Source organism: Miscanthus floridulus, chromosome 7 (genome assembly GCF_019320115.1).
Source record: "Miscanthus floridulus cultivar M001 chromosome 7, ASM1932011v1, whole genome shotgun sequence".
NCBI lineage: Eukaryota > Viridiplantae > Streptophyta > Magnoliopsida > Poales > Poaceae > Miscanthus > Miscanthus floridulus.
The window spans coordinates 98889664-98901054 of record NC_089586.1 but is presented as its reverse complement, the minus strand read 5'-3'; the positions used below and the strand labels follow the sequence as shown (position 1 = coordinate 98901054).

The 11391-nt window shown below is 44.4% G+C and overlaps 1 protein-coding gene across 2 annotated transcripts; it reads left to right on the top strand.

The window, feature by feature from the left end:
- Positions 1-7096: 7096 nt before the first annotated feature.
- LOC136467411 (S-adenosylmethionine carrier 1, chloroplastic/mitochondrial-like) lies at positions 7097-11391 on the top strand. 2 transcript variants are annotated; one of them, XM_066466099.1, is made up of 12 exons: positions 7097-7442; positions 7645-7698; positions 8247-8329; positions 8601-8677; positions 9051-9141; positions 9308-9361; positions 9433-9528; positions 9691-9780; positions 10184-10235; positions 10382-10443; positions 10519-10599; positions 11030-11391. In XM_066466099.1, the coding sequence occupies exons 2-12, from the start codon at positions 7647-7649 to the stop codon at positions 11168-11170; spliced, it is 879 nt and encodes a 292-aa protein (XP_066322196.1). In that variant the 5' UTR covers positions 7097-7442; positions 7645-7646; the 3' UTR covers positions 11171-11391. The 2 variants fall into 2 exon arrangements, with proteins under 2 accessions (XP_066322196.1, XP_066322195.1); XM_066466098.1 differs by having other exon boundaries at positions 7641-7698.

Sequence of the window (11391 nt, the reverse complement as noted above, 5' to 3'; positions counted from 1 at the left end):
ATGGTACAAGATAACCCTTATTTGGAGGTGTGAAGAAGCTTGTCCTTGGATCAAATCGAGTTAAATATCTTTTGCAAGTAATCTAGATTGAATCAAATTGGGAAAATGATCCTCATTTCACATGATTTCACCCCAACATATCCATAATTTGAGGCCACTTTTTGTGCAAATTATTGACATTAATAATCCTACCCTATCTATACTTTAAGCCTTTGTGGTCATTGATGACAAAGGGGGAGAAATAGTGTACAAAGATAGTGAAACAAAGGGGGAGAAATAATATATGACAAAGGAAGGGGATCAATTAAAATTATGAGCATATAAATAGGGAGAGCAAGCTCATGAACTTGTATGGTAAATTTGTATGTGCATTACATATGTTTGCTTGCATGGCATAAATTTTTTTATCCATGCTTACGTGGTGTATGCTAGTTGTAGGTTTGAATGATGAAATGAAAAACTAGCATGCATAGGCTAAAGTAACTAGACCTATGTTCATTCTATAGAAACTAGACCCTTATTTGCAATATTGATCTCATGGGGTATTCTAGTTTTGTGTATGTCTAGTTACTAATGATGCTAAGGATGGTATAATGGTGCACTCCGATTGGTATCACGCTTCAAAGGTCCATCTCTTATACCTTAGAATCATTTGGTAGAAATTGTCTCCTATATTTCCTATCTAATCATATGTGCAAAGCTTCAATCCAAACTCTTAGCACATATGTAGAGGGAGCAATTGCTATCATATGGAGTTCATGAAACTTGCCCATATCCTTTACACATGGTAAATATGCTTGGGCAAGCAACATGGATTCAAATGTACGTTAATTCATATCTTTGTTTAAGGGTTGTCATCAATTACCAAAAAGGGGGAGATTGAAAGCTCTAGTTTGGTTTTGGTTAATTGATGAAACCCTAAGTGCTAACCTAGTTTATCAAGATGATTATGAGATAGGTAGCACTACTCCAAGTGATGAAGCAATGGTGAAGATCATGACAATAGTGATGGCATGGTGATGGTCAAATGCTTAAACTTGGAAAAGAAGAAAGAGAAAAACAAAAGGCTCAAGGCAAAGGTATAAAATGTAGGAGCCATTTTGTTTTAAGTGATCAAGACACTTAGTGAGTGTGATCACATTTAGGATAGATAGCCGTACTATTAAGAGGAGTGAAACTCGTATCAAAATGCGGTTATCAAAGTGCCACTAGATGCTCTAATTCATTGCATATGCATTTAGGATCTAGTGGAGTGCTAACACCCTTGAAAATGTTTGTGAAAATATGCTAACACATGTGCACAAGGTGATACACTTGGTGGTTGGCACATTTGAGCAAGGGTGAAGAAGATTGAGTCGAAAAGGAGTTAGTCGCGCTGGTTACAGAGTGATCGGACGCGTCCGGTATGTGACCGGACATGTCTGGTATTTCGGCAGCAAACTCAGCGACCGGACACATTTGGTCGCCACACCAGACATGTCTGGTGTGAATCAGAAAAGGTAGCAGACGACAGAGCAGCCGATTGGACGCTGGCAGCGTCTGGTCCGGTACCACCGAACGTGTCCGGTCAGGCGTGGTTGCTTACTATACTCCACCGGACGCTGCGGCTCAGCGTCTGGTCATTTGTGACTCTGCGTCCGGTGTGAGCGTCCGGTTGTCAGCAGAAGGGGCAGCAATGGCTAAGTTTGATTTGAACTGGACACGTGGCAGTCTAGGGCTACCGGACGTGTCCGGTATTCACGACCGGAGCGTTCGGTGCTACGTTCGGTGTAGTGTGACCGGAGCGTCCGGTCGACGTGCAGTCAGCCTGTTTTTTGAGCCAACGACTCTATTTGATGGGGGCTTCTATTTAAAGCCCCTTGGCCGGCTCAAGCCATAACTCTATCATATTTTCATTGACATAGCAACCTTGTGAGCTTAGCCAAAGCCCTCCCACTCATCTTCGTCATTGATTCTTCATCTTGTGATTGGTTCATTTCCTACACGGCAGTATAATCACCCTACTCACTTATTTACATTCTTGCAAACTAGTTGATACAAGCTCTTTAGTGTAATTAGAATTAAGAGCTTGTTTTATTTTTACATTCATCTAGTTGAGCTCTTAGTGAGTAGTTACATAGCAAGTTTGGGTGCCTAAGTAATCATTGCAACTAGAATTATTGGATAGGTGGCTTGCAACCCTTATAGAGCTAGAGCAAGTTTGCATTACGCTATTTTTGTCATACTAATCAAATTGCTCTAGTTGATTTGTAGATTTTTAAATAGGCTATTCACCCCCTCTAGCCATATTAGGACCTTTCACCTAGGCATCTGTCGGGCTATAGGTAAAGGAGTAGTGGAATGTCACAAGAGGGCTATGCCGACCCCGTCACGAACGACGAACCCGGATTCCACTTGATCACACCCGTTAGCGAGCTCACCGAGCTAGTCTTCGAGCCTGAGCGATCGGGATAGGCAACGAAACTCAGCCCCTCCGGTTGTGAGGAACCGGATGGGGTAGCGCAAAAATGACTCACAGCCCCCATGAAGGCCCGACAAGGCTCGGGGGTTTAAACGCCATGGGACCGCGACTCCGAACTCGCGTCGACGGGATAGGCGACATCCGGCTATGGCTTGGGACCGCGATTCCTTAATTCGCGTCGACGGGATAGGCGACATCCGGCTACGGCTTGGGAATGCGACTCCTTAATTCATGTTGACGGGATAGGCGACATCCGGCTATAGGTTGGGACCTCGACTCCTTAATTCGCGTCGATGGGATAGGCGACATCTGGCTACGGCTTGGGACCGCGACTCCTTAACTCGCGTAACGGCTTTAGATGGCTTCACTAACTAAAACTAACTCTTTCGATCCACGGTGAGCACCGACGCCTAGGTCTACTCGCGACTCCACCTTACCCGATCCCACGGCGCGCACCGACGCCAAAGATCGAACTCTGTTACATCTGAAACTAAGTTATTTCCGTTCACGACGTACACCGACGCTAGGGCTTGTTTCAAAAACTAAAAACTTCCTCGTTCGATCCCCGGCGCACACCGACGCCTGGGTCTACTCGTGACTCCACCTTACCCGATCCCACAGCACGCACCGATGCTAAAGATCGAACTCTGTTGCATCCGAAACTAAGTTATTTCCGTTCACGACGCGCACCGACGCCAGGGCTTATTTCAAAAACTAAAAACTTCCTCATCCGATCCCCGGCACGCACCGACGCCGGGATCATTAAGTTCTGTCTAAAACCAATCCCCGCGCTTAAAAACACCTCGGCTGCACAACGACGCCATGGTTAAACAAAATTCCGTCTCAAACTAAAAAACATGCATACACGCCTGCTGAGACAACACCCCCAACCGGTTCGGCCCGAACCGCCTGGGGCTCGGGGGCTACACCCGTGGGTGCGCTCGCGCACACCCGCCGGCAAGACAAAAATCCCCCGGACGATTCTGCTCGAATCGCTCGAGGGCTTGGGGGCTCCTGTCGGGTTCATAAACCCGGGGTCCCTCGGGGACCGGCTTCCACGCCAAGGCTCGGCCCAAGAAAACGGCCTTTCTTTCTTCTGGACTGGCCCAAAAGTCTAAAACCAATAGACCGGAGCACTCGCCTCAGGCCTAGGCCGCCTTCGGCCCATCTCTCCGACCGGAGAACTAACTCAGGCCAGCTCCGAATGGCCTCTCTGATCGGAGCGCTAGCGTCAGGCCTCGGCTGCCTCCGCACGGCCTCCACTCGGAAAGCCTGACCCGAGGACCGCCTCCAACTCCGACCCCGTGTCTCCGATCGGGATTCATAGAAAAACACCGCCATCACTATTCTCCGACTGGCGTGCCAGAACCGACTGGGGACCATCCGATCGGGGACGCCCGCTTGGAAAGAACCAGAAGGCGTGCGGAGAAAGGCAAGGCAGGGCTCACAAGTCAACACCACTGTACCAGGGACCATACCCTGCATGAAGTAGTGCTCTGCAGCCACCTTGATACAAAGTATTGTAGGGGCCGCTAGTAACTCCCATATGGTAAGCCCCCCGCGTGTCTCTAGACATCGATCGTGGTATGGGCTCCAGGATTTGCCATATCGGGTGAACATAGCACGACTCCTCACATGCCACTAGGCATCGAGAAGTATCTTGCAGGTACCGGCGTCATCCTTCCTGAAGAAGATAGCTCGACCTCCCGTGCACATCCGACATCCTACAGCGACATCGACAGTATTGGGGGGCTTCAACCATTATCCAGTTTTCATCATCGTAGGCAGCAAGGCTTAGAAATATCTGTGCTCTCTCCCTCTCGCGTGTAAAGAGCCATCCCCTTCATCTATAAAAGGGGATGCGCTCCCTCCAACCAGGAGAGATCAACTTCTTCAAGCCCAGACTCACTAGATCGACATCAACACTCCCAACCACAGAACCGCCAAGTTCCGACCGCAACCCTTCCGGTCGGAGCCGACCGAACCTCTTGTACACCCCCTTCTTCCTCTTTCTCGTTTGTACCCGCACTACAGACTTTGAGCACCTGGGCTCAGGAATAAAGTCGTCGACCGACCCCGACTGGACGTAGGGCACGTTGCCTGAACCAGTATAAATCCTGTGTCATTGAGTGCTAGGCCACCTCCGATCACAACGTACAGCAAAACTACAAATATTTACTAATTGGTCACTTTCTGCACCGACAGATAGCGATTAAGAAAACAAAAGGTGGACATTTGGGTTACTCATGGTACTTGATTGACGGCCTCCTTTCAGTAACTATGCAACCTTTCAGCTTTCATTTAACAAAGCGTTAAAATGTCCATGCTAATACAATATGAATTATAAGACATTCTGGGTATTCATGGTACTTGATTGATCGCCTCCTTTCAGTAACTATTCAGCCTATTAGCTTCCATTCAACAATGCGTTAGAATGTCTATGCTAATATGGTCTGAATTATAACACAAAATTCCAGCAGATCTTGTTTTGTTCTTATATGCCTTTCGAGACCGCAAGTACGAAAAAGGAAGTACACACCTTCCAAGACTGCAAGTACGAAAAAGGAAGTACACCATAAAGTGATATGATAGGAATATCTGATAACCGTGTGTCCATATTGCACATTGAGGTATCCCTGACTCATTGAATATTGTGTAAGCTATATGCTGTGAAAAAAAATTATAGCTGTTTGGTTCAAGAAACTATAAAACCCATCTCTGTCTTTATCTACGTTCGGATAACTATAAAACATTTTCTATTTGTACCTATTTAGAAAAGTTAAAAGACAAAAGTAGGATTTAAGACGCTGCGAAAGTCAATGCTTTTGGAAAAGCAGCTTTAGGTTTCATTGGTTGGCTTTCTGTTTTTTTTAGCAGAAACACTTTTTTAAAGCTGAACCAAACACAACATAATTTTAGGGACACCAAAGCTCCAACCCAGCCTCCTCATACTCTAAGGTGTTCACGTTATCACGTAGTACACATCAAACTTGATAAAAAAGCCCGCACCTCAGCCTCGAAGCGCTCAGCGACCAGCTACTACGGTTGGATCCACGGCATCCCAAGGACACAAGAACATTAATGAACAAATGTTGCACATACCTTGTTCGGTGAATTGCCATAGGTTTGCTGAAGTCTTTGTGCCTGCTTGATGCATCTCGGGCAACAACTACACCTTCTTCAACTAACTAGAGATTATGGAATCTAGATTCTAGGTAGTGATTCCGGATTTTAGATAATGGATTAAAAAAATAAGGTCTATTTGGATCTTTGGATTCTAGACACAGATTATATGTGATCGAATATGTTTTTAGCACCCATTATCTCCAAATAATAGGATAGAGGTCGATAGTCAGATTCTCAAGATCTATTGGTTGGATTATATGAATCTCTCTTTAGGTTTTACACTTTTACCCGTTTGGATTACATTCTCATTGTCTCATCTCATTTTTCATAATTTTTAGCCGATCCAATTATGACCTAAATAGAGACATGATTATATCGAGCGAGAGGGACTCTGCCAAGATAAGGGGCGTCTCCAAAACAAAGAAGCCAGCCTATGAGGCAACCACATGTCCAACGCGTGCGGGGCGGCGGCTGCTATGGCTTCAATTTCAAAGTCATTGTCACAGCGGTAGCATCATTGTTTGATACTGCAGCAACGAGCTCTTCTGCTCTCTCCCTTCCAAAATGAACTACCAACCAAGAGAAGCCAATGAAGCTAGTTTGGAATGACTTCACCAGATCATGCTACAGTACCACTATAATGTGCTACCGTACAAAATCTAAAACTAACATAAACTCTACCAAACAGGCTCTTAGAGTTGTTGGTCGTGAATCAAGTAAGCAAGGGCTATCATAGTGTGGCCTAGGACTATGTATATCAAACTTTAAAAGAAAATAGCTAACTTTATACATTTGTAAAAAAATATATTTGAGAGGCAGGCTTAACAACAGATAAGACAATGGAGAATGGTCCTTCCTGTAACTCCCGTCCGGACATGTTCCTGCACACAAAAAAAAAAAAAAAAAAAAATCCCCATCCGCTTGCTCTTTTTCGCGCGGCACCTCCGTCCCCGTCTCGTTCGGACGCAGCACCCCACTCCGCACTAGCTGTTGCTGCCTTCACCCGTCGCTCGCCCAAGCCTCATCCCGTGTTCCGTCCGCGACGTTTTGGCTCCCCTATCCCGCACCGTGCTCCATCTTGTGCTGTGTCGGGTGTCCCATCTCCTTCCTCACCCCCACCCACACAGGCACGGCCACGTCCCTCCCCACGCCGTTGCTGGCCGGCCGGTCAACTCCAATGGGTTCGTGCTATCGGCAGTGGCGAGGGTGTTGCAGCAGCGCATGGCGTGAGGGGCGGCCTAAGCCTGTTCGGTTGGCTGGTTCGTATCGTTACTGGTTCGTTTATGTGAGAGAGAAATACTGTTGGCTGGTTCATGTAAATAGTACCCATGCAGCCGAACGGGCGGCTAAATGTTGCACGTGTTTTTTTACTCTTGTATTGCAGTACCGCAATGGCGCCTGTGGCTGACGTTACAACGTCCTTCCTCGCATAACGTGCCTCGCCCAACTCTCCCTGCCCTTCTCTTCCCTTCCCTCAATCTCCTTGCCGTGGCAGTTCAAGTTCGGCAGAGAAACCATACCCAACTAGCGCACAGGCGCACGAGGAGGTGGTGGCCTCGGGTGGGCATGACGGCGCCGTCCACTCACTATGCGTGGAAACAGAGGAGCAGCGGGCGTTAGTCCGGATGTCCGGTGATAGTCCTGCCATAAAACAGTCAGCCATATTTTGGCACTGGCATCCATCCTGACGGCTCGAGAGCGTCGTTGCTTTGCGTTCTTCGGTTCTCCCCTTTTTCTTTCCCCCGTTCGCCTCTCGGGCCTCGGCTCTCGCGCGCCCCTTTCTTGCCTTGCGGCCAAGACTGGGCGAGCGCCGCCGCCCTTAGCGAGTTCTTCGCAGGGGACGAGTACCCACCAGGTATGCCCGACTCTTCTCTCTCCTTCCTGCAGCGTGAAACCGAGTACCCCAATCCCTGCTATAAGTAATTTGTATTGGATTGAATCTGACCCATTTATATTTAAATAATAGATATGATACGTACTAACTTGAGTTTGTGTATAAAAATTATCGGGTGTATATGTGTCTGGTCCGCTCCTGCATTGCTCGCTACTGCAGTCAGACATGGGAGAAGGCGGAGAAGAGAAGTCGTTCAATTTCCTTCAAATTTTGCTCGGTGCGTCAGTCTCTCCTATATCTCTCCAGCAGTACTTTTTTTTTGAAAGATATCTCTCCAGCAGCACTCTCTGCTTCGTTTGTTGGATGTCTCTTCTGAGTGTAGTTCCAACTTGTGGTTGTTCATTGTCACTGGTGTAAGTTAGGAAGTTTCAACTTCCACTACAAAATTGGTTTCACATGCTTCATGCTGGAATTCAACTTTTGCAATGCTGGAAATGGATGTTCAAACTTAAGTCAGTGTTATTGGGCAGTTCCCTATTTAGGTGGCGTAATGAGGATTGAGGAGTGCTAAATGCAATATGTTAATCCTGCTGGTCTGGGAGTTACTAGGTTACTTTCTGAAAATTTGGTCATGTGGTTATTGCCGGAGGGTTTGTGTGCAAGTTGTTTGTACCTTTGTTACAAACTTTGCTCATTCCATTAAATAGAATGTGGCTTGGCACTTTTTCCTGCTCTTTTCTTCTGATGTAAAATTGGCAATTGTTGTTTTGAAGAATAAACAAAAAAGTTGCAAACTTGTTCTTATGTATAACCTTTTCATTTTAGAGGGAAGCATAGCTGGAGGAACCGCTGGTGTTGTTGTGGAAACAGCATTGTACCCTATTGATACAATAAAAACCAGGCTTCAGGTCAATTTAATTTCCCACTGCACAATAGCTGTTTTAATAACAAGATGTATTGCAAGAATAAGAGAAGTGATGTGTATTGGGTACAAAATTCCTATCTAAATGTGCCTTCAATCCGTTCCCCATTGATGGTCAAATAGTGTTCTGTCTAGTCTATAATTTACTGTTTTACGATTTTAGTTTCCTAGATGAATCCATTTTCTTCTGCTTATTGTTTACCGGCATATTAGAGTTGCAACATGTACATGCTGTCTTAAGCTTGTGATCTGCGCAGGCTGCTCGTGGTGGAAGCCGAATTGAATGGAAAGGCTTGTATTCTGGATTGGCTGGAAATCTAGCTGGCGTCCTGCCGTGAGTACACGATATCTCTTGGTCATACTTCTTATGTTGGTTAATTGTGCATGGCCATGCTTTCCTATAAGCAATTTCAGTGCGCAAGATGTATCCATCATGCTCCAACCTCAAAGTATCATCATGTTTTGTATTGAAGAAATAAATATGTAAAAATTCATGGTATTGTGCAATTCTTGTCTTCGTTTCATGTTCATTGGGTAATTTGTTGTTATTTTACCTTTAACTAATTGCCATGAACCTATTAAGAAGTCAGATTCAATAATTTAACTTTCGTGAAGATGCCATGAGATGAAATCGCTATATTTTGTTCCCATTGCGTGGTCTTTCCTGTCTATTTGATTTTCATAGCATAGTCTGTAATTTATGGCAGGGCCTCTGCAATATTCGTCGGAGTGTATGAGCCGACTAAAAGAAAACTATTGGAGACACTTCCTGAAAATTTGAGTGCAGTTGCCCATTTTGTAAGTTAGCACAAACAGAGCTCATTGTTCAACTTTGTTGTTTATACCATGTACTTTCATTTTATACCTGCACATTTTAGCATTTATATCACCAAAAAATATTGTTTATCTTCTCTGTGGATGCTTAATCTCTACTACAGCATATTGATTAATGCGATTTTTACAGACTGCAGGGGCCATTGGTGGTATTGCTGCTTCCCTTGTCCGTGTCCCTACAGAGGTTTGTAATTTTATGTTTTCCTACTCCAGATAGTGTTGTGCTGCATCCAAATTAGATCTCATTGCATTCAGGTGATCAAACAAAGAATGCAAACCGGTCAATTCAAGTCTGCGCCTGATGCTGTTCGTCTCATTGTCGGTAAAGAAGGGTTTAAAGGACTGTACGCTGTACGTATATTTTGGCATCTTATTTGGTCAACAATATTTTAAGGTGTAATATTGACTTCTTTTTTAAGAATGAATTACTGTTTATCTGATTTGTAGATTTTATTCCCACTCACAATTCTTTCAATCTTATCAATTATATTGCTTACTTCTTTTGGTTTATAGGGTTATGGTTCCTTTCTACTTCGAGATCTTCCATTCGACGCCATTCAATTTTGCATTTACGAGCAGCTTCGAATTGGTTACAAACTTGTGGTACTCCTCTTTCATTGCTGAGATTACTATTTTTTTCTCCCGTCTGTTGAACTACTCATGAATATCCGTGGCTTCAAATCATTTACAGTTCAGAAATATGATTGAGCATTCATTAGTTGCTCCATGGTGTCCCTGGATGACTTTTGTTTGGTAGGGTCAAATTCTGTGCTACGGATCTATCATCAGCATTTTGCTATCGTGTCTAATACATCATGCAGATGTGATTTGGCATGCTACTATTTTCACCAGAATCTGTTCCCGCATGATTTCTTGGACTGAATGACTTGACTGATGGCTCATATTTTTAGTCTCGCTAGATATCAATTGTTGCAACCAATGTCCAGCATAAACTGTAACTTGAACTCTCCAGGATTCTTATCATATTTTTTGACAATTTATCCAGGCAAGGAGGGACTTGAATGATCCAGAGAATGCACTTATTGGTGCCTTTTCCGGTATAACTAAATTCTCAGTCTAATCTTTTGTAACTCTCAACTTGCTTCCTCAGTATTTGTAATCTGACTGCCTTCTCTTTGGTTCTCGTATTTCCTCTTGCTGACAAAATCACTTCCATATACTCTGTGCTTTAACTTTATGATAGGTGCCATCACTGGAGCTATAACTACTCCCCTCGATGTCATGAAGACAAGATTGATGGTTCAGGTGAATACTTGCACGAAGACTTTCCACACAAATCTCGTGCATTACTGACTATTTCCATATTGGTTGTAATTGCAGGGACAAGGGAACCAATACACTGGAATTGTAAGCTGTGCTCAGACAATCCTCAGAGAGGAGGGCCCTAAGGCATTCTTGAAGGTAAAGCACCACTTTGAACAGCTTCAGTACTCTTAAAATGGAAAACAAACACTAGATTACGTTATGTGAACTGGAAGCTTTTTATTGTCTTGAAACTGTATAAGCTTTTAGATTCCCCGTTATATAAGTTTTCAATTGTGACTCGCGGTTACAGTTTGCTTTAAACTATGTTTTGGGATTTTTGGCCCAACATATGATGCAGATCACAATACAACGATCTTTCTACTTTGCTGCATTCTATTGCATCGGCCTCTCATGTGTTGTGCATGCCCCAGACATTGTCATCATTTGTCCAACTGCATTTTTTTCAGTTGTCTCTCATGCCAAGTACTCATATTCTGAAATTTGGTATTCATATGTTCTCTGACGAGTGACAAGTGTTGGTGCAGTGGAGCACTAGGCTTGATATATTTCTGTTGACACATGGCAGGGCATTGAGCCGCGAGTGCTGTGGATTGGCATCGGTGGATCCATATTTTTTGGTGTGCTGGAGAAAACCAAGTCGATGCTAGCCGAGAGGAGGAAACGCGAGCTACGGGCCATCAAGGACGAAGGAATGAAGATCAGTTAAATAATTTATGTACACGTTTCATCCTTATAGTTTTTTTTTTCACGTTGAATCCTTATCCTGTGAAATTAGCTAAACAAAATACACAATTTTACTTGCCAGTAGTGCTTCAGCCTACAAAGGATTTTAAGACAGGTTAAGAAAGAATACAAGAGAAGCAATGTACCAACTGAGCACATCAAGGCTGCTAGTTCGGGTGATAGTGATCGATGAACCTAAGAACA